General features: G+C 41.4%; 1 protein-coding gene across 2 annotated transcripts; it reads left to right on the plus strand.

Moving 5' to 3' along the window:
- The first annotated feature begins 315 nt into the window (after nt 1-315).
- On the plus strand, nt 316-23,226 carry LOC124058107 (ras GTPase-activating protein 1-like). 2 transcript variants are annotated; one of them, XM_046386983.1, is made up of 25 exons: nt 316-1,587; nt 12,332-12,484; nt 14,219-14,354; nt 15,327-15,397; nt 16,162-16,279; nt 16,544-16,575; nt 16,991-17,043; nt 17,203-17,353; nt 17,477-17,555; nt 17,941-18,064; nt 18,189-18,345; nt 18,462-18,549; nt 18,659-18,739; nt 19,189-19,346; nt 19,472-19,548; nt 19,674-19,846; nt 19,932-20,091; nt 20,359-20,501; nt 20,875-20,990; nt 21,140-21,226; nt 21,380-21,447; nt 21,539-21,627; nt 21,778-21,855; nt 21,937-22,071; nt 22,155-23,226. In XM_046386983.1, the coding sequence occupies exons 1-25, from the start codon at nt 1,043-1,045 to the stop codon at nt 22,236-22,238; spliced, it is 3,156 nt and encodes a 1,051-aa protein (XP_046242939.1). In that variant the 5' UTR covers nt 316-1,042; the 3' UTR covers nt 22,239-23,226. The 2 variants fall into 2 exon arrangements, with proteins under 2 accessions (XP_046242939.1, XP_046242940.1); XM_046386984.1 differs by having other exon boundaries at nt 17,944-18,064.
- Nucleotides 23,227-23,341: the final 115 nt, after the last annotated feature.

The raw sequence follows: 23,341 nt of genomic DNA on the forward strand, positions 1-23,341 counted from the left end.
CCTTTTGTCCCCATTCTTCAGTTTTCCAGTTCTTATTCATGGTATTCATGGTAGGCCTGGGAAATATGCAAAGAGTCAAAGTACCAAGAAACATCTGTGCCTGTCCAGGTATGTCTTCTGAAGGTACACCTATGACAACGTTTTTTAAAAAAAATTATGAAGCTGTATTTTAAGCAACCGCCATCATATTAATTCTAACTTCACGTCAATTAAGATTTAAGTCCAAATTTCTAGAGTACACTGAGTGAAGATGTCATGGATTGAACCTGTGCCGCCGCTCTGTGTTCACTTGGCTGTGTCTGCTCGGTGACTGGAGAGGAGTGGGAGAGGGAGGGGAGAGAGAGCAGCGCAGCAGCGGGCAAGCCACCAGCCCTGAAACCCAGAAATAAAGGCGAACTTGCCTTGTATGCGCAGGAATAATTTACTGTGGTTTACGATATGGTAGTTTGCGTAGAACAACACACCGTTCCGGCATTTAGGTGATAGGGCTGCTGGATCATTTGTGGACTTTACCCGAGACGGCTGGAAACTGAGAAGGAAAGAAAACAACAACACTGGAAAAAGACGGGGGTTACACACACACAGTGACAATAAAACAACACTCCGCGACAAGTGGTCTGCCTGGTGCCGAGGGTGAAGTCCGAACAGAACAAAAACAGGAAATATTGGTGAAGTGATATTCTATTTGAATCGTTTTTAGTGCTAATTTTCAGATAGCGTTTCTGTGTGAACTTTAAACTCAGGAAACAATGAAGACATAGCGAGCAAGAACTCATCAAGTGTCTCGAAGCTGCTAGCCATCCCGCTAGCGTTAGCTTGGCTATCTCGCAGCGAGCGAATGCGAGGTAAAGCTAACGCCTGCTAGTGGAGCCAAGTAAGCTAAGTTAGCTTGTCGGCTAATGATAGCTGGCTAGCTAATCGCATTTTAGAGAAACTTTTGCTGTTGTTTCCCCGGAGCCCAAACACTGAAGGAGTATTGTAAGAACAGAGGGGAAGGGCAGGTTCCCTTCTGGACTTTTTCCCCTCTACACATTTTCCTAATATGATGGCTGCGGAGGTCAGCAGTGAGGATACGGGCTCGGTCACGACAGGGACAGGGGTGGCAGGCGGAGGAGGCCCGGAGACGGCCCCTTTTCCCTACTGTCCCAAGTCGAGCAGAGTGCGAGTCACTGATTTGGGACAAGGACCAGCGCCAGCCCTCCGCCAACATTCAAACACCTCTCCGGACTCACTTCCCGAAATGAGCATAATCTATCCCATGTCTGCTGGAGATATGGCCGGATCAGTGTTGTCCGCAACAGGGAGTGGCGGAGGAGGAGGTGGACATTTAGTTTTCCAAGGAACAAGCTCAGGGACTGTGGGCGGCATTTGCTGCTCGCCCTCTTCGGAGGGTCCAGCTAGTCGGATTTCACCCACATCAACAGGCCCTGATGGGCACAGTGACTTCCCCCCACTGCCACCACCTCCTCCTCCCCCTCCAGGCTGTGGGGGGCTCGGCGGCACTATGGATGAAAGCGACATGCAGGATGGACCGGAATACGAAGAAGAAGAGGTGGTGTTCCCCCTCTCTGCACCTCCCTCCAACCAGTAAGTACATTACCACTAAAATGACGTCTTATTCATTGACACCTGGAAATCATCATATACAAGCATCCTGTGCTTTTTTGTTCACTTCCTTCCTGTTAACATTTGAGCTCACAATTTGGCAGTTTCGACTCCTTCATGTTCAGTAGTAAGATATGCTGCTCACAGGTATCATAAGTCTGATCTACAGTTTTAGTCATGTACAGGGGATTTTTATAACCAATTGTCAGAACAGCTGTAACCATTAAACAACCCAAATTCAACAAGATTTGCTAGTATTTTTTTAAATTTGCAAACTTGTACTTTTCAGAAGACTCACATTTACTCAGGATTGGATTGATTTCAGTATGTAGAGACACAATGCATTGGTGATGCATTGTGTCTTTAAGAACCTAAGTAACTTAAAATTGTTGTTGCTTCTAATTGTTATTCCTCTGTTCAAAATGAAGGTGACAGGGATAGTAAAAATGCCTTTTTACAACCAACATCAAGAACCTTACCATGAGAGGCATAAAAGTGGAATAAAAGTGCCAAATATAAACATTCTGAAAGACTAAAGATCCCATTATTTGTCTATACTTGACCAAATATAAAAATTGTATTGAGTGTGCTGAAGGGCATCTCATTATGCATGGAAAGCTGCATTTAAACAGCAACACAGGCCAAGTAATTAGTAAGTATACAAATAAACACAAATGTTTTTTTGATGAATTAACAGGGAATAAAGCAAAAATGGTCATCAAACAAATTACTTTTCTGCTTCTTATTGTCTTGTTATTATTCAACAAATGGGCTAAAAATGTAACAGAGTCAACATAGTAATTGTGACTAATATACAAACTTGTGATTACATAGGTGAGAGGAGGCTAAAGATACAAGACACTTTAAACAAAGCCTTACTTGGGTTACTCTAGAGATGCCTGTATTAGGTAGAAAACTGAATGGGTTGTTGCATTCTCCTTACATCTTACTGGTTTTTGTTCACAAATAACTGACCAGTTTCATAAACAACAAATTGCCCAAACAGTGTTGCCATAAAGAAATGGTAAGAGGAAATGGCTAAAGTGAACTGGTTTAATAAAGAGCTGCAGGTGACAAGTACTTACATCAGTGTGGGTGATCTCTGGCATGTTTTCTAAATAAGCAATAACTTTATCTGTGCCTTTTCTGTTATATCAAAAACCAGTTTTGTCACAGTTGCTGCATGGGCTGTGATTACAATTGCACACAAATTCATGAATTTCAGGTACAGGAGACACCAGCATAGATAGAACTAATAGTCAGTGGATACTCAACTTCCTGTCCTGCCAAAGTTTAAGATGGTCTGTTCTTGATGAATGGATCAGCACTTACACTGCTACATTTGTAATCTTGAGTAAGGTCAATCAGTTCTTTTTTGGCTGACTAATGATTGCAATAGTGTCACTCTGCAGCACCATAAAACATCTGTTAGTATATCACTGCAATAGTAGCTACTCATCTCCAGTGAAGTGCTGTGCTCTGTCATATTGCAAGGGAGATAGGAATAGATTGAGTAATGTTTCTGCTTGTCTGCATGATTGTCTTCTTACAGCAGATTGTAGTCATCTGATAGGCATATGTCAGAAGTATAATATTTTGCTTGTGATTTAAGTGAAACAAGCAAACAGCACCGTATTTCATTGTAGCATGGCAAATACATCATAAGTATTGTATTTTAGAACTGCATCCCTAGTTATAGGCATTTCTATGAATTTACTGGGCATGTACACAAGCGCGTGTCCAAACCCGTGTGTGCTGGTGTTGTAATAACGTAAATATGGCCCTCCCATTTGTTGAAGTCTCATTAGAGAACTGCTGAGCTTTGTCATTTCTGGCCCTGATACTGTAAGATATGGAAGTGACTGGGCCTGGAGTGTGGATTCAGCTCTTATTTTAGGAGCCACCCTATATCTCTCTGTCAGATTACAGAGGAAAGGGAAGGCCATCATTTCACCAGTCTTACTTGTACCGGTAATGAACAACCTAAATGGAATTAACTGTGCTTGAATCAAAGTTCTGTTGTGGAAATAGTACTTTACCAAGATTATACTGACTTTTTTATGGGTTTGCATTTGGATTCCAGTTTATCAACTTGCCAGGTTGCCAGTGAAGCAGTCAAATTCAATTCAGTTTATTTATATAGTGCCAAATCACAACAAAAGTTATTTCATGACACTTTCCAATCAGAGCAGCTCTAGACCAAACTGTTTAAAACAGTTATCACTTGTGTATGAATGGCATTTATTTTCTTTGGGCTTGCTTGTTTCACAATGAAAGACTTTTAGTGGAATGTTACATTGCCAAATTCACTAACACATAACTTTACACGTTGGTGAGAGTCAAAATGAATCTGCTCACTCTCCCACTCTGGCCTACTCTGAAATGTTTTACTCCACTGAGTTGTGCAACGCATATACACAGCACAAGCTTTCTCTCTATTTTGGGTTTGTGGTTTCAGTGAATTGCTTATGGTGGTGATGAATGCACTCGAAAGCTGGTCCACGTATCTTTCTTTTCTGGTTATTATTAGCCTGCAATTTCCTAGTAGGTGAGGTGAAGTATGAGTCTTTTATCAAAATGTCGACTGCCCTTATGGTCTTTATGGGTGTTGAACTTTGTCCATATCAAACTGAATGATGCAGATCTGTGGAGGGACCGGTGTAATACTTTCTTTTCACGGCTTATATTTAAAAGAACAAAAACAAAACAAAACGAACAAGAAACAGAGCCTTCAGACATCCACTTGTCGAGCAGGCCATTGATTTTCTAGAACAGACAAGTTCTAAGTTGCTGTCTTTCATTATAATGATGACCCAGTTAAGGCAAGGGTCTGTCCCTTTTTCAGGATGTGCCACTGATCGACTAATAGATGAAGCTTATATGTGACCCCTCTGCAAGGTTACTGTCTAATCTAGTTATGCTGTCCTATAGATGATGCCTGATCTCTTATGCAGTAATTCAGGCAAAATGCATCGCAGTCATTCACATGGCTCAAGTTCATGCCTTGAGGCAATAAGCTTTGACTCATGGCCACATTTTATGGCATAAAATCAACTTATCTAGTCTCACGTTATGTATGTGAGCATCCAATCTACGTGCAATACACAACATTCTTACATTTGTTATTTCGTGACAGATTTTTTTTTTTTTTCCCCACTATGCCTATAATAGCATATGCCAGTGGTAAATCTACCCCTGGCAGCTATGGGCTCTGCATTCACAGCTGACTACCCTGAGTGATTCCTATTCTCACCCTGTCCCTTCAGCTGTGTAGCTAGCTGTGTATGCTGTCTGTAATCAGGCTTCTAGACTGATCTTGTATATCTTTTGAGTTATGCTAGCAGCCTATGAAGTGCATGTTCGACAAGGGAAAGGGGAAACTTCCACATTGTTGGAAGTAGTCCTGCTGTGTGTGTTGCACAGTGACTGTGAAAGCTAGACCTGGTTGGATTTTCACAGTAGAATGAAAATGCTTGTGAGAGTGACAGTACAGACAAACAGGAGTCACATTTATTAACAAACTTGGCAACATTGTGTCCTTCATAAACAATAGATACATAGGCTAAATACAGAGACAAGAGCAAAAATATGCGGTGGCCCTAACAGTGTGCGTTCCTGCTGCCATTAGAAACCTCCGTCCCAGTGCCTGAGCTTAAACAAACAGCACGTTGGGAAACGAGTCGCTGAATTTGAGTTTCCACGAAGATTAGTGAGGATTTTAAGTCATAAAGGGTTTCCCTGAGGAGGTGGTGGCAGGAGGAAGGAGAAAGGGGGAAGGAAAACATGGAGTTGAAGATGTGAATGAATTTAACAGCAGTAGGTTGTGGAAACATCTCTTTAACTGCGGTGTTAATTACATACCCACACTACCTAATTACCCTCTGTGTTGGGTGGCAGAGAATGCCATTGAATTCTGAAATGGCAAAAGAATCGTGTCAAATAGCTTAACTAGGCTATTCCCTGATGGAGATTGTTCCCACTAGCCAAAATATTAGAACACTTTTGTAACAGTGCATGGTCTTATTAATGGGATTGAATCAGTCATTACACAGTTTTGATGACTGGTGAGCCCAGCAATTAGTATTAGGCCTGTAGTTTGCTGTTATACATTTATGAAATTACGGCAATCCCCCTCAGTCACCCAGCCATTATAGCGTAGGATGCACATGCTTACTGTTGGTTTGCTAGACCCACTGATTGAAATGCCAGTCCCACTTTTATTAGTGTAAACTCTGTGCTGTACATTGATAAGGCAAAGCCTATGCTTTCTGTGCATTTTCAGTGTGTTACACAATGTCCTGCCATGCCCTTCCAATACCCACACTGCCCTGCCTTTTCTCTCCTGCATCCTGTTTTCAAGACTTCTGAGCCACTCATTGTGGCCTTAACAGGATCCTCAGAAGCATTTCAGATAGTTTTGACAATACCCAGGACTTCTGATCCTGAATGACTTTTAACATTAGTTAGGTGTGCTGGATAATAAGTTAGGCACTTCTTGTAGAAAATGTCACAGTGCTGGGTTGAATGAATGTGATTTACCAAATGTTTTCTTTGCATTGTCCAAAAGAGCAGTTAGCCTCACAAGTGAAAGCTAGTGTTGAATATTTTCATTTAATTGAGACGTTCTGTCTTTTTTGTAGGATGTTTGTATTAGTTATCCCAGATTAAATTTGACAAGAAATGATTAAATTCTGCGGGAAGATAATGCTCTTAACTGGACACCCCTGCTTGTTGAAATCAGAAGCACAGAAGGAATATGGGTAGATGACAGTGAGGCCTATTATCACTGATGTAATGATGTTATTTCAGGGAGGCTGATTCACAGCAGGAAAGTCAAGATGTCAGCTTTGGTACCTGCGTGTCTGGATGAGCATTAAAATGATGATAGTGGGTTAGCGTTCAGACTGAACAGGGATCAAGATTCCCATCTCTCCATCTGTGCAGTTCAGTTTCACCCCTGCATGCTGTCACTATCCTGCCCCGACTGAGAAGCTGTGGCAGCCCGTCATGTGCAGTGCAAAACAAAGCCAATTCACAGCGGTGTTTGGACACTGTACCGTACCTCCCATTTATGTTTTAACTGTGGAAACTTGAGCACCCAAATACATTTAAGTACAAATAGTTAAGGGATTACAATTTCCGTTCTAGTTTTTTGGCTACTTGGTGAGTGCTTAAATTCAAACTGTTTTAAATTAAAATCTGATGTTCGTTCTTTTACTAACAGAATGCTCGGTGTACGCTTGAAACCAGTCTGAAAGTGTGAGAAATGTTCACATCGCTGTGTGTTTTAATCTTTAAACATGGTTGAAGCAAGGTGAATATAAGGTGCTCTCTGAGGCCACTGCAGGTCACAGGTTTGTTTCCACTAATGCATCTTTGTGTGTTTGAGTGTTCATGGGCAGCACATCAGTGTGCATTCATAGAGTCCTCTGCGTGTGCAGTGATGCCACTCCCTACCCTTGCTGTCCCACTGCTTCAAAAACCAATAGGCAGCATGCTCATGATGCATGGCTTTATGAGAGAGAAAGAGGGAAGGGTATGAGAAAAAGAGAAAGTCATCGCAGGATGGAGTGGGACCAAAGACTGCAGGGTTACAGTTTGCCTCAGTCGCTGAAAGATCAGCTTCTTCAGGTCAGGGTGTAAAGAACGATGGAACCAGACACGATCCTCAAATTTTTTTCCTCAAATTAGTTAGCACAGCTAAATAGATGTGGGCTCTCAGTCTGCCTCTCTGTCGTTCTGTTCATCTCACGTCCATGGATGTTGCTTATTGACCCCTGTGATGGGAGATGACTGTATCAGGGCGGCAGCAGGACATCATCATGCCTTGTAAGGATTTAGAGCTGCCTTTGCTCTGCTTTCCACATCGGTGCTCACTGTTTTTGCCTGGCCAGCAACCGTATCAGTGGAGTGGGTGCACCTTGTGAGACCACGGGACACAGGAGAGAGATGCAGCAGAAGGCGAACTCGGCGTAAGTGGGGCATCAAATCACCCATAACTTTGCCTCTTTAACCATGGGCTGGTAGAAACACCCGACAACTCCTGCTTTTCAGCCAACTTCTGTCTTAGATCATGTTTGTGTGCTTTGGTTTATCAATTTGATGTAACAGTTTTGTCAAATCACACAATTCTCACAAGTCAGGAGAGGTCATATTGCATGTACAACTAAAGTACAGTACAGTACATCAATGGTTCTATTTCATAATGTTAGTAATGTTTACTGTGCATTAAATTTGTGTGTAGAAAACGTGTTGTGAACAGTACCCCCTATAGAAAGTCAGCAGCTCCCCTGAGGTGCATTGTTAATGTACAGTAATGCAATGTTTCATTACTTTTTGATACTGATGAGGACTGACAGTATATCTGTGGAGATGTTTGAGTACAGCCGCATCCATCAAGACAGAAGAAGATGAAGAGAGACAGACGCTGGAGAGACAGAGCTCACAAAAGAGCCCAATGAGAGACTAGGAGACGAGGTTCAACTCACACTAATCTGTGTCTGTCCTGTTAGTCTTCTTACCATTAGAGACAGAAAAAAGAAATGTAAAATAACTAAAAATCAGTGTATTGCAGCATTTTAAAGAATAGATAATGTACAACTGTCTCAGCAATCCATTAACTTTGGTTTATTAAATGGTTAAATCCTACCCAGCATACTCTGGGTATCATTACTTTTTAAAAATGGTTATGCTTGACTGACTTTGGTCAGTACAGTATGCAGCGTCCTTATTTTGAGCACACAGTTTTCCAAAGACTTGGTGTCCTTTTCAAACCTTAGCTTTTCATTGCTTTAACTTCTGCGCTGTTTTAGCAATATATCCACTGCATTATAATATTCTCAATCTATTTACTACTGTTAATCCATTGCTTAATTTCTCCTGTGGGGAATATACTACATGCTTGCCTTCATATAACCCCTGTCTAAAAAGTTATAATCATGCGTTGGGTGCACATTAATGAATCAAACGATGCAAGCTGCATATGCTGTTTAGAGAAAACCATTGTGAGGGTTTGTGTGGCTCAAAACTACAGGCATAATCTACAAAAAGTATGTCACGCCTGTCCTGTCAGTGCTCTTGTGATGCAATATTTTTAAAGCATTCATTCAACCTTAAATATATAGCCAGAAGGATTGTACACACAATAAGTCATGTTTTTATGCTTGCTGGGGCCTAAGCCCTATGTTTTGGCATTTTGCCTTAGATCGCTAGGCTTGGGCATGTTTGATTTCAGCAGTGTGCGGTAATATTCTTCTTGACAGCATGACATAGTTAGCTGAAGTATGCATGTATCTTAACCTAGTAACTGCTATACTCACAGGAACAGCTGAAAGGATTGCCTATGTCTCTTTTCTCATGGTGAAATGATTGAATCGTTGTCCCGTGTGAAAGTGACACAGGATGTGGGCATTGAAGGTGGTGAAGAATAACACTGTGGGTGACTCCCCTGCTCACTCATCTCGACAGTTTGAAATATTTTGCGGTGGTGTCATTCACAAATAGTTGTGACTTGTTTAGTACAGCACGCACCCTTGTTTGGTAAATATCCTAGTTTCCACGATACCATGCATGTAGATTTATATGTACTTATCAGTTTGCATGATTTAGTTTTCTTTTAGTTGACCATGGGGGAACTGTATACAGTGAGATAAATGCTTTATTGTGAGTTGAGCGTCAGTAGAGCAGAGAACGTCACTGGGCTTCTTGCTGTTCGTGTACTGACATGACAGGGCATTCCTCAAACTGATGGCAGCACTCTGTGCTATCACTGCTATCATGGCTTATGCTCGTAGTTTGTTTATCATAACACCCTTCCTGCCTTGTTTATCCTCTTTCATCCCATGCCATCATGGACTGTGTAATTTAAGAATTGGTTAATATAGCACATAGAAGAATTATCTAAGTAGATTGTTCTGTACATATATATATATGTGTATAGATAGGTAAATAGACACTATATAGACAAAAGTATTGGGATGGGCTGTCTTTCAGGGGTTATTCCAACATGACTGCGCCCCAGTACACAAAGCAAAGCTCCATAAAGACATGGTTGGATGAGTTTGGTCACAACTGGCCCACACAGAGTCCTGACCTCAACCCCATCCAACACCTTTGGGATGAACTGGAATGGAGATAGCGAGCCAAGTCTTTTCATCCAACATCAGTGCCTGACCTCCCTAATGCTTTAATGCATGAATGGGCACAAAGTCCCAAAGAAACACTCCAAAATGTTGTGGAAAGCCTTTCCAGAAGAGTGGAAGCTGCTATAGCTGCAAAGTTATTTAGAATGCAATGTCACTGAAGTCCCTGTTGCGCCCCCCCCCCCCCCCCAAAAAAAAGAAAAACAAAACAAACTCATCTTACTTTATCTTACAGTAAGCTAAATCAACAGGACTATGTAAATAATGCAGATGACCTGAAGGCACTGTACAGCAACAAATCCACATGGCTGTGGTTGCTATAGCAGCTTAGAAAACATTGTGTACAGTGGTTAAGTAACGGAGGAATACCACAGCTATAAAATGTATGTTTTAGTGAGAGGAATCGCAATCCAAACCGAAAATACAGCCATGCAGCCCCACCCAACATGTGGAATGTTTGCTTATGCTGAATACTGCTAATCAGTTCTGGATTAAACTACACCTTTATGCATTTTATGCACCTGCTTGATTCAGCAAACCAATGAGTGGCATAACAAGGTTATTAAAGCAGTGGAGAGTGGAAACAAGCTGTTGTCATTGTCTGCCTAAAGCTAGAGAAATACACATGAAGTATGTTAAGTGGCAAACAGATAATTTGATAACTCACCTGTTGCTGAGCTCCACAAAATACCAGCAGTGAAGCCCCACTGCATCCTGCACATAAACAAAGCACTGTTCAGTGTTGAGTCCTGATTTGAATGCATAATGCAACCAAAATATCCTTTTTCTTCTACACTTGGAATTAGTGTTTTGGAAAAAATAATCAGAGTGGAGAGTCTTCTGCTGTTTTAAAGTCCCTGTATTGTCATATAAGTCATACATCAAAGGCCACATTCAGAAGAAACTACGGTAATGAAGCAGCAGTTGAGCAAAACGTATTATGTTCATCATGATATGACGAATGATCATCACACCTGTATACTGTACACTGTGCAAATTTCAAGGTCAGGAAAATACCAGCACTTCCGCCATGAAAATATGGCCTGCTCCTGTGTGTACAATTGTGTATGGGTAACTGTTTGGACTAATGTCTGATAAAGGGTTAACTTAACAACTTTGGTGTGCCTGGCACATATACCACACACTCCTCTAACAAAGGTCTAAAATTGGTGCTAGTACATCAGAAATGGTTTTGTAGTTGGTAAAATGAGCTGACCAAAAAACAGGACAGAGAGGATAGGCTCTCATTAGGAAGTATCATCCATCCTGAGGCATAAAGCCTTGTTTCTTGCCAGTCTCTCAGTTGCAGGCCTGACATTGGCTGCTCCTTGTATTTAGTTTTTACTGTGGCTAGGTCTGACCATTGAACAGATTTGTTGATGTTGTGGTTCGGGCAGTTTGGTTCTGAGACCAAGGGTCGTTTTTGGTCAGGTTTAGGATTAGTTGCCGTAGGAGTTTGTATCCCGAATGTCTTTGATTGGGCTTTAAATGTCATTCTATGAAAGGTATAATGGGTGGTGGGTGTATGTGTAGGTGGGCAAATGTAATAATTAGAACTCAGTTAGTTTGAGTTGTAGGATGGTGTGCTCAGCTGTTCTACTTCTATCATCTTTCCTTCTTCACTCCATCTGTTCCCTTCTGTGTCATTTTCCCCCAGCTTCCCCAGCCCCTGAAGGGCTGCTTGACTCTACTCTCCAACTGCTCTCAATTGCCCTCTTCAGATCTCTTATCACCCAAATCCCCCCCAAAGCCCCTTCACAGATACTTAACTCTCCATCTCCTCTTCAGCAAGCCTTCTCTAGCTTACTCCAAGATAGCAGACTTCATCACATTTTCTTTACAAGTAGAGATCTCCTCACCTAAACCAGATGGGAGCCCTTTGGGTCTCCTGTGAAAAGAGCTCCTGCAGAAACTCATTCATCTTTTCACCGTTGGATGTTTTTTCAGTCACTATTCCCTGTTCTGAGAGGCACCAGTGGCCTAAATTTGGAAAAGCATGTTAATTTTTTACCCCAGCTGGCAAGGCCCAGTCAAGTTCAGCTTTATGTGCTGAAATTTTAACCAGTGTTGTTTCTAAGGCTTCTGTTTAATTCAGAAAGCAGCAAGACTTTAATGGTGTGCTGGAAACTCAGAAAAAACTTTTGATTTTAAGCTTTTAGGTGCCTTGCTCTTTCCATTTGTTTTAGAATACATGACCTTATGAGTTATGCTCTCATCTAAGTAGGTTGTATTAAAGCTTCATATAGATTTCTTTAACAGTCTATCAGTAACTTTTGATTTTCCTCAACAAGTCAACAGAACTAATCTGAAAATGCAAAAAAGCACTTTTTACAAGTTTGAAGTGGGAATTTATTAATTATTACACAAGAACTTGCTTGTTTGGTGTGTATTATGTTTCTATTGTTATTACATTTTTGTGTTATATTTTCCGAATGCGCAGCATTTTTCCAATCTGCCATATAGCGTTTTGTATTTGTAATAAATATTGTTACACCATGATATTTTTAAACATATATAGTGGTGTAATGCACCATCCATGTGTGTCTCCAACTCCTGATTGTTTCCTCCTTGTCTGCTTTTCGCAGGTGGTACCATGGCAAGCTAGACCGAACCATTGCAGAGGAGCGGCTGCGCCAGGCCCGTAACCCTGGCAGCTACCTCATCAGGGAGAGTGACCGCCGGCCCGGTTCCTTTGTCCTGTCTTTCCTCAGTATGACCAATGTGGTCAACCATTTCAGGTATGACCGAGACCATGCAACAAGCAGCAACAACTTAATCTCAGTGATCTGAATCTGAATCTGCACCAATAAATGTAATAGGGAGAAGAATGTTCACATTCACATTCAGGTGTTACCCGACTCGGCTTACGGTGTCTGTCCGGTGAACAGTTTTTCTTTATCCACCAACAAAAGTTGGTAATCCTCAGTTGTTTCTTTAATCATAGTAATTGTGCAGTGTATGCTACACAGACTGGCTGTTTTGTCTAATATTGTTGTTCTAACCTGCTAGGCAACTGTGAGAGCTGTGTGAGTGGAATAGTTAGAATAGTTTGGTGTGTCATGGACTGTTGAATCTCTATCTCTAGTCCTGCTAGTAGGTGAAATAGAACATTGTGGTATCTCTCACTAAGTCTGCCTCAAGTAGAAGATAAGGATAGGGGAACCACATGAAGTTACTTATTAACTGCTAATCAAAAGGGCAGAAAGCCACTAACACTGCACTTCAAAGATAAACCTCCGAGATGAGCCAATACTGAGGTGAAATTGTTGAAGTTTGTTTCCCTCTCTCGAGGCTGGTTTCCGGTGGCCTTTCATGCCATTTCAGACTTCAGTCTTTTCACGTCAAAGTCATTCACACAGACACTACACACTTTTTGAACAATATTTTTCGAATGCATTTCAAAGTGGATGCCAATACACATGACTGTAAGTGTGTTTGAAATGCAGAAGACCTTTCTTACGTACAGTTTGTGTGGATGGGCCTGAAATAAAAGAAAGAAGCAGCAGTAGCAGCAGTATTTTCATGTATTTTACAACCTTATAGTCAACAAAACAGATTAGGCATTGCAATCTCCCGAGGTCATTGGTACAAGAGATCAATAAGCAGGCTACTGATAATAACATTCACATGTAATACCCAGGTTTCACCATTCCCTGATATGTATTTAATACGAACTGCAAGTGCATGAAGACACAGTGTGGGCGTGTGATGAAAGTCTGTCTATCAGCACGTATCTGTCTGAGCCATTGTGCCAGTTTGGTTGCACTCTACCACCTCTTTTCAAGCGCAGAGGAAAAATGTGCAGATTTTAATTCTTGTTTATCTTAAGCTTGCTTTCTTTTCCATGCACTTACAAGAATATGCATTTCCCACAACTACTCTGCTGTTCACTTAGTCTTTTATTTTGCACTTCAAAAAGCAAAAGATTTGTGAATCCCCCCCCCCCAGGAAATGCACTTTTCTAATTAAGTAACAATGACATCATCTCCTTCACTCACACTGGTTTAATATGGACTCGTGATGTCATTGATGCTGGAGAGATGGAGTCCTTCGGTAAAGGAATTACGAGTGTAAGGTTAATTGCGTGACACCTACACTTCAAAAGGCTGATGTCTTTAAATTGTGCATCCAAGAAGTATTAGCACACATGGCTTTATTATAAACCCTCAATAATAGATCTGCTCAACTGATGAGCAGTGAATTAGGATTAGTGGTTCTTCAATGGGGTATGGTTTAGAGCAGAACTTAAAGTATACTGTTGCAGTCAGTGTAGAGATTCACAGGTTTTTATCTGAGTCCGGCATTACAAATGACATGGTTGTGATAATTGGATTCCAACAGGGCAACCTCAATCTCAGTTTTATTGCTGAAATCCTCTTTATATGGAAATTATAAGGATTGTGGTACATTGTGGTAAATTTTTAGTTTTGTTTTGTTATTTTGTATTTGATTATTGTGTTTCTCCTCAACAGGATAATCGCCATGTGTGGGGATTATTACATTGGCGGTCGGCGGTTCTCTTCTCTGTCAGACCTGATTGGTTACTACAGCTATGTGTCTTGCCTGTTAAAAGGAGAGAAACTGCTATCACCAGTGGCGCCCCCAGAGGTGAGACTGACTCCATGGCTGGAAGCATACAGTTTATTCCAAAATGCTAAGTTTAAGGTCAAGTCCAGTGTATTATATATTTTGCTGCATTTCTTCCCAATTTTACATTATTATAAACTTTTTCCTTTGCGTGTGTGAGATGACATTACTTGATATTTGTTATTTTCCCCTTGTAGTCGTTTTTAAAATTAAACACTGTGAAATACACATTGTCTAAATGTTATGAGGTACACACAATAGGTTACTGGCGTGAAGTTTGAGCTGAAATTGTGCAATCTTAGATATTCTCTTTATGTTTCATTTTAAATATATATAATATAAGAAACATCTTTTTTTGGCTTTTCTGTTGACTTGACTGGGTTGTGACTGACTGAAGTAATGTCATTAATGTGGTTTGCTTTGAAAATATAAACCTTCTTGTTGTCAATACGGGCTCACGTTGACTGAACGGTCTGTAGTGCTGTTTGGAGTGGAAAAGGAAGGAACTTTCTCTAGATATCTAGCAAAACTGAGTTCGAACTTGTTTAAATATGCAGAATGCATGCAAAAACTGTGACAGTAAGGTATTCAAAATGAAACATTATCTCCTGAGTTTTTGTCCAGTAAAAATACTTAAACCTGATGGAATGTTTCAAGGTTGAAAGATGAGTAGAAAAATGTACCCTTTTGAGTTAACTTGAAGTCAACCATAATTCCTTTATTCAGCCACTTGCTTAATGTGCAAGAGAGTATTTTTCACATCTTCCTTTTCCCATTTTTTGGTACCTGCAGGCAGTAATCAGAGCTGTTTAAGGCAAAGCTCGAGCTAATGCTAATTACCTTTTTTAGCCGAATGTGATGTCTCCCTAGGGTAGCTGTAGTAGAATTTTCTTTTTTTCTTTGTCTGAATAATTGGAGTATTTAAAATGGATGTGGTTTTGGAAGGTCAGGGCTACAGCTGAGAGTTTTATTCTATGTGTGCATGTTCCACAGCCTGTAGAAGACAGGAGGAGAGTCAGGGCCATACTTCCGTACACCAAAGTGCCAGATACTGATGAGATCAGGTAAGCACCTGTGTATATCTGTACAAGATGGACTTTTCTACTCTCAAAGCTGTAGTATACCATTTTCACACCATATCGGTCGCTTTCTTAAAAGTACTGTCACAAATATCATGCATAACATTAAAGACATAGACAAGCACTGATGGTTTCCTTGACTTAAAAGGATACTATCTGACTGAATTGCTGCCAAAGAGCAGCCTAGTTTCCCCTTTGATTTTGTTTTTCTTTGGCATGTCAGAGGCATGCTCTTCCCATCACAGCAGCCTGGAAAGTACATCATCTGACTTGTTAATGAAAAACAGTCTTGTCTGTGCCATTATGCTGCAGTGGGCACACTTACTGATGATCCCAGCTATCCCTGATTTCCTAAATCTGATAAACATCTGTCTGAAGTCAGCCTCTAGACTGTGTCTGCCAGCAAGCCACAGTCTAAACTGAGTGGACAGACATTCAACACTTACCTCAAATATGATGAGCTATAGGGGGCACCTGCTGGTGAAGCTTTGGTATTACAATCAACACAAAATAATTAGACACACACCAGACAGTCTCTTCCACTGGAAAATTTAAATTGGACATCTGCTGATCCTCATATGTCTTTCACGTTATGAAAACGACTGTGCCTAACAGAGCAACAATGTAACAGAGATATTGTAACAATCTGTGTACAGCAGTTTCTTTATTTTACATTTATCATACAATCTGCACCGTGTCATAGTGCTTCCCTTTCTCTCAATCTCCATTTTGACTCACTGCGTTTTCAGCTTCCTGAAAGGGGACATGTTTATTGTTCACAATGAACTGGATGATGGCTGGATGTGGGTGACCAACGTTCGCACAGAGGAGCAGGGGCTCATCGTGGAGGATCTGGTGGAGGAAGTGGTAAGTGCTTCATGTTTTAGAAAAAAACGTATCGAAAATTCTAAGAAAATTTGGCAAAATTGATAGAGCAATCTACACGGGGTAATGTGGATCAGAAGAAACCAGTGTGAGGTGACAAGAGTATATCTTAGTAGCATCAGCATAGCACGGGGGGGTGATAAAATGTCTGACTTAGTATAACAGTCCATAGATGTCACAAAGACCACATTCATTGGTCCATCAGGGTTGGTGTGTTGACAGACTTATGTTTCTGATGTTTTTCAGGGGCGGGAAGAGGATCCACATGAGGGAAAAGTGTAAGTTGTGTCTCACAGGTCTCACTTAATGCCCAGTATCTGATCAGTGGGGAAATTTTCCTGCATTCTTCATTCTTTCAGACAAGATATCAAGACAGGATAATATGCACCCTGTTAGCTCAGCCTCTTTGTTTACCTCCATTCACACAACCTTGTTTGCTTTATCCTTAATGTATTCATTTTATTTTTATATTCACTTTACCAATGAGAATAGCAAGAATAATACTTAAATGTTAGTGGACCCCATTCGTTAATTTTACAAACATCAGACAGTCATTTCATGTCCTGTCAGTAATTTAGTATTTCTCTGTCGCGAGATGTTGTTTCTCCAGTAGGTTCTGCATTTTGTTGATCAAGCTAATTTTATCGTCTGCTCCACTTTTGTTTTGTCTCTCTTGTTCGACCTTCTGAGCAGCTGGTACCACGGAAAGATCACCAAGCAAGAGGCCTACAACTTGCTGATGACAGGTACCATTCCTCTTTGCCTTTCATTAGGCAAAGGTTATTCATCACTTGTGACATTATCATGCATTCTCTTTGTCAGAAATAAGTTGTGAACATCAGAGTACATTTATCAAAATATACTGCTGAGCGTGCGCTATGTTGTCTCTTTGTTTCTTTAAATAGTTGGCCAGGTGTGCAGTTTTCTAGTCCGACCATCAGACAACACACCTGGGGACTACTCCCTCTTTTTTCGCACCAATGAAAACATCCAAAGGTTTAAGATCTCCCCCACCCCCAACAATCAGTACATGATGGGGGGGAGGTACTACAACAGGTATGTCTGCCAATGTGCCTGTCTTCAGCAGTAGCATAAAGAAAAGTTATGTTAATCGTAGCATTTTGAAGTTATAGCTGCAGTCACTGACTTTCTTGTTTGCTCTCACGCTATCACTGGCAGCGTTGATGACATTATCGACCATTACAAGAAAGAGCAGATTGTCGAGGGCTACAACCTGAAAGAGCCTGTTTCGGTGCAGGTGGGTACAAATGATTACTGACATTATTTAGCCTGTTGGAGGGCATATATTTGACTTAATTGGATGATATTTGACAATTTAAGGGGTTTGATAAGACTCTAAGAGCTTATGTATCCAAATATTGATGTCTGTGCTTACTAAATTTGACAAAGGTGAGAAGCTTGATACCTGAACTGCAAATGTATACACTGAGGAAAATCTGTTGCATCAGACATTTTCCTGTTTGTTTTCTTCAAAATTTTGGATGTTTATTCAGGGCAGCATAGGCTATACAGTATAGCCCCTTATTTATAAGAACATTGTAATGTAAGCTGTCTCTTCAGGTAGAACTGATTTTGCCTTTGTGCTTGTGTGAATGCTTGATTTGTTTTTGTATTTACTGTAGCAGCAGGAACAAGTTCTTACTGACACAGTGGATGGGAGAGAAATTTATAACACTATCAGACGGAAAACAAAAGATGCTTTCTACAAAAACATTGTCAAGAAAGGCTACCTCCTGTTCAACAAAGGTAGATGTAACATCTGTCTTGTTTAGGATTCTTTATAAAAGACTTTCAGTGGCACCTTGTGATGTCATGAATAATATAATCTCAGTTTTGTCATGTGATGGCATTTGGTTCCTCTTGCCTTCAGGCAAAGGCAAACGGTGGAAGAACCTTTACTTCATCCTGGAGGGTAACGACGCCCAGCTCATCTACTTTGAGAGTGAGAAGAGAGCCACCAAACCCAAAGGGCTGATCGACCTAAGCGTGTGCTCCGTGTATGGTGTGCATGACAGTCTGTTTGGCAGGTGTGTTGGGAAATACATTTTCTTAGTCAAATTCAGTGAAGTTGACAGGACATGCTGTCACGTGTCATTCAGTAAAACATTATTTAAAACTTTGTCTATATTTCCAATTTTTTCAGGCCAAACTGTTTCCAGATTGTGGTCCAGCACTTTAGTGAGGAACAGTACATATTCTACTTTGCAGGGGAGGTTCCAGAGCAGGCCCAGGTAATAAGAAGGCCAGCACCACCTTGTCACTAATGTCTATCAAACGGGCCACGTGCCCACATGTGCATCTGTGTTTTGCAAATGTTCTGAGGGTGGTTTTTTTTTTCAGGATTGGATGAAATGTCTTCAAACTTTCTGCAGTAACTTAAGGAAAACCACTCAGCCGACCTCCAACAAGAGGCTTAGACAGGTGTGTATACCATCGGCAGGTGTGTTTATGTTGACCAACTGAAGCAGGTGATAAAATCCAACAAGCCAGTAGGAAGGTATTCATCACTCAGCTGAAAGAACATCAGCAATGAGTAATTGTAAAATCAAAAATTGAAGATCAAAATTAATCCAAGTTGAGCATAAGTGTGATGACAGACTTTTAATGGTTTCAGATGTCCTAAGATCAATATCTGAAACAGTGAAGTGCATTAATCAAAAATACTAGGACACACTCAAAAACTAAGTGACCTTGTATCCTGGCTGACTTGACACACATTAAAAAAGTTCTTTGTGCTACCATTGCCAAGTCAGTCTTAGTACTGCATAAGTTCACCGTCCCTGCACTTAGCTTGAATCAGATCGTTTGTTTGCTACAACCCATCACTGCACATGTGTGGTTTCGTGTGTTAAATCCTTTTTTCCTCTCAGGTGAGCAGTCTGGTGCTGTATGTGGAGGAGGCCCACAAGCTGCCAGTGAAGTATTTCACCAACCCCTACTGTAACATCTACCTGAACAGCGTCCAGGTTGCCAAGACACACCCCAGGGAGGGGCAGAACCCCGTCTTCACTGAGGAATTCATCTTTGAGTGAGTCTGTCACATGTTTAGATGCATATTTTCATTTCCCACTGTTCTTTCTCCCTCTTTCTTTTGTTCTCTGTGCATACATTTTCTCCACTTGTTTACAGAATTGTGCTAACCTTTTGTTTCAGTGACTTGTCAAGTGAAATCAACAGATTTGAAATCAGCCTGAGCAACAAAACAAAAAAGAGCAAAGAAAGTGACATTTGTAAGTATATCCGTAGAGTTTCACAAGTTATTTAATTCTAAGTCTCCTACATTCTCCTAATGTCTGTTTTTGGCATCTCTCCTTTTCTGTCCCTCTACCTCCATGCCTAAATCTCTCTCCATCAGTGTTCATGCGTTGCCAGTTGAACCGTCTGCAGAAGGGCCAGATGATTGATGAGTGGTTCCCTCTCAGCTCCCACGTGCCTCTGAAGGGCATCGAGCCGGGCTCCTTACGTGTACGTGCCCGGTACTCCATGGAGAAGATCATGCCCGAGGAGGAGTACAGCGAGTTCAAAGAGGTCTGTCCTACTGAAAAGTGGTTTTTCATTGCAGTGTCCATTAACTGCCGTCATCCACTGAAAATGACACTGATGTCCTCTACAGATGATCTTGCAGAAAGAGTTCCATGTCATCTACGCTCTGGCCCATGTGTGTGGTCAGGATCGCACCTTACTCGCAAGCCTCCTTCTGCGGATCTTCAGACATGAGAAGGCTGAAGCCCCTCTACTCAGGACACTCAATGACAGAGAGATTAGCATGGAAGGTAAGCTTGTACAAGTAATTAAAAAACCCTGTGATGTAAAAACAAACAGAAAGCACTGCTGAGTTGATGGGTTGGCTTACCTTTTATCTCAGGATCTGACAAAATACAAATGTTGAATAAAATGACTTTTTGAAATTACTGTTTTTGCAATGTTTTACAGGGTTAAGTTTATTGTTTTGTTTTGTTCCTTCAGTTGCTTCAGCTCAGAAATATGCACCACCACAAACCTGTGCACTTATATAACCTCTGCTTGTGTACCATTACCAGATGAGGCCACAACATTGTTCAGAGCGACCACACTGGCCAGCACACTGATGGAGCAGTACATGAAGGCCACAGCCACACCTTTTGTCCACCATGCTCTCAAAGACACTATCCTCAAGATCATGGAGAGCAAACAGTCCTGTGAGGTAAAGACCTGCAAAGGGCTTTTCTGTCTTAAACATACCAATATAAACCTCTGAGTTATTTGTCCCTGCTCTTGCTGTGGTACAACAATAAGTACATGACATTTATATCATATCAGCAAAGAAAAACAGCACTGGCACAACATCGACATGGCTTCAAGGCTGCTGTGTGAGCCTTAGTTACAGATATATATGAAAACACTGCAGTGGAGTTCAGAGTTGTAGGGTCCATACATCCATTGAGACAGATGTCTACTCAGTGTATAAGAATAAAATAAGAAGTATCCCATGTATTTACCAGTCACGGGTCCTTATCCACAAACCTATAATTCATTCTCATTTGTTTTCCCTCGTCTCTGCCTTTGCTTGTCTTAAGCTGAACCCTTCCAAACTGGAAAAGAATGAGGATGTGAACCTGAACCTGACTCATCTCCTCAATATCCTGTCGGAGCTGGTGGAGAAGATCTTCATGGCTGCTGAGATTCTACCACCGTAAGAACAAACACACATACTGTATACTCACAAACAGCATTATCCTGTTTTGTGGGTGGTTCACTTAAACTGACTGATCAAATGGAAAAACAAAGCCAAACCAGAATAATCAAGCCTCTCTCTCTCTCTCTCTCTGCTGACCCTTCCAGGACATTGAGGTTCATCTATGGCTGTCTCCAGAAGTCTGTGCAGCAGAAGTGGCCCACCAACACCACCATGCGGACGAGAGTTGTAAGGTACACAAACAAAAGTAATCAGTGTTGGACAGACTTAAATATCAGTCAATGCATTGCTTGTCTGTCTTTCCATTTGGATTACAACTTTAATTTTAGCACATTATTTAGTGTGTTCTTATTCAGCGTAACATATACCATCACTTCTTTTCCCAGTGGCTTTGTCTTTTTAAGACTGATCTGTCCTGCCATCCTCAACCCCAGGATGTTCAACATCATTGCTGGTAAGCACTGTTTGGAAAAAGCACACGAAATGGCAGCTTGCCATGTGACATGTAAACAATTTCTATTTCGCACTTCCATCTCTTTTCACAGACCCTCCATCTTCAGCAGCAGGCAGGACCCTCACACTGGTGGCCAAGTCTGTCCAGAACCTGGCCAACCTGGTTGAATTTGGTGCTAAGGTATGGATTTTATGTACTTATGACAATAGCATGCAGGTGAAGTATTGTTTCAACAGTGGCTATACATCAGAGGAGTCAGTCACATCGGTCAGAATTCACCGCAAGTTATGATGGACTCATTGAACAACTGGCTTTGATGTCCTCAAACAGGAGCCCTATATGGAGGGGGTGAACCCTTTCATCAAAAACAACAAACACAGGATGATCATGTTTCTAGATGAGTTGGGGGTGAGTTGAACGTTCTTTGATTAAAAAATTAGCCTTACAAAAGTCTTTCACACACGTTAAAATTGTCCACTGTGCTGGCAGAATGTCCCTGACCTCCCTGAAGCCATAGAGCACTTTAGGACAGACCTGTCCCGGGACCTGGCTGCGCTGCATGAGCTCTGCGCCACACACTCAGACGAGCTGCGGACGCTGAGCAACGAGAGGGGAGCACAGCAGGTCAGAGCCAGACGATGTGTCACCTGTGCACAGCCAGGACGATCCTCTTTCAGCCTGATCTAATTCCTGTTTCCTCTCCGCAGCATGTGTTGAAAAAGCTGCTGGCCATCACAGAGCTCCTCCAGCAGAAGCAGGCTCAGTATGCCATGTCCAACAGCAACAGGTAGTACTGCACTCCTCCTCTCCTCCTCCTCCTCCTCCTCCATCTTCCCATCCTTCCGTCAAGTAGTCTCCTCCGCCGGACTGCAACGCAGAGGAGACGTAGCATGCTCTGCCCTCATCACCATGGCAACCCCCTCCACCACCACCCTCCATCATGTCCTCCTCCGACAGTCCCGCCCATCCCCACCCACGTGCCATCTTGTCCCGTTCACCACAAGACAGCTATGCAACAACAGCAACGAGTACAACAGCCGACGCAGTACTTAAAAACACAACTAAAGAAAAAGACAAAAAACTTGCACCAGTGACTGACAGCTGTATGCGCAGCAAACAATATTTTCCCTTCATAAACTGAACTGTGTTCACGAGTCTGACTTGGGTACATTTCATTCCCTTCATCGCGAGGGCCAAATCTTAAGATTTCAGGAGAGATTTCTTTGTACCCGCGATGTGTTTTGACAGCACAGGTTGCCAAAGTGTACCCTCCCCCCTTCCTGCTCAATATGAGGAAACTGACATGAAGAAGCTAGTTCTCAGTCCCCCCCCCCCTTCTTGTAACTGGATTATGAGCGATAATGCTTTTTATACTGTAATTGACTGATTCATTTTAAGGTTATGACAATATCCGCAAAGTGCTGAAGCTAGCCTTTCTGTCTAACTGTTCTTTTTTTTTTTTTTTTCTTTCTTTGTTTTCTAGATTGGAACAAAGTCTTTCAGAAAAGTATGGTTATTTTATATTAAGAATAAATTCTCTTGCTGGAATCATGAGTATATAAGCGAGATGAGCGGAAATTTTTTCTTCTAATTGTATCAGCCTTTTTTTTTTTTTTTTTTTGATTATTTGGCCTTTTTTGAAGTTTTCTCAATGCCAAACAAGACACATAATCAGAAACCAAGTAAAATGAAAGTGTTTACAGCAGTAATTTTTTTTTTTGCAAATAGTACAGACTGTATCAGACATGCATGCACTTATTAAACAGTTTTTGTAAAATAGATTATGGAGTTGTTCATTGTTCTCTGATGAAGGTGGAGAAAAAGAAGCGTGCAGTGACATGTGGCCTGGTTACATGTAAACATTATAACACTGTTTTTAATCTGCAGAGGCGAG

The sequence above is a fragment of the Scatophagus argus genome, chromosome 4 (assembly GCF_020382885.2).
Source record: "Scatophagus argus isolate fScaArg1 chromosome 4, fScaArg1.pri, whole genome shotgun sequence".
NCBI classification, from domain to species: Eukaryota; Metazoa; Chordata; class Actinopteri; family Scatophagidae; genus Scatophagus; species Scatophagus argus.

What these genes read in the sequence shown, in the direction of transcription:
- LOC124058107 (XM_046386983.1), top strand. Translation starts at nt 1,043, where the DNA reads ATGATGGCTGCGGAGGTCAGCAGTGAGGATACGGGCTCGGTCACGACA. An exon ending in AATGTGGTCAACCATTTCAG is followed by an intron (nt 12,485 to 14,218) that starts GTATGACCGAGA and finishes TCTCCTCAACAG; the next exon opens with GATAATCGCCATGTGTGGGG. An exon ending in TGGTTGAATTTGGTGCTAAG is followed by an intron (nt 21,628 to 21,777) that starts GTATGGATTTTA and finishes GTCCTCAAACAG; the next exon opens with GAGCCCTATATGGAGGGGGT.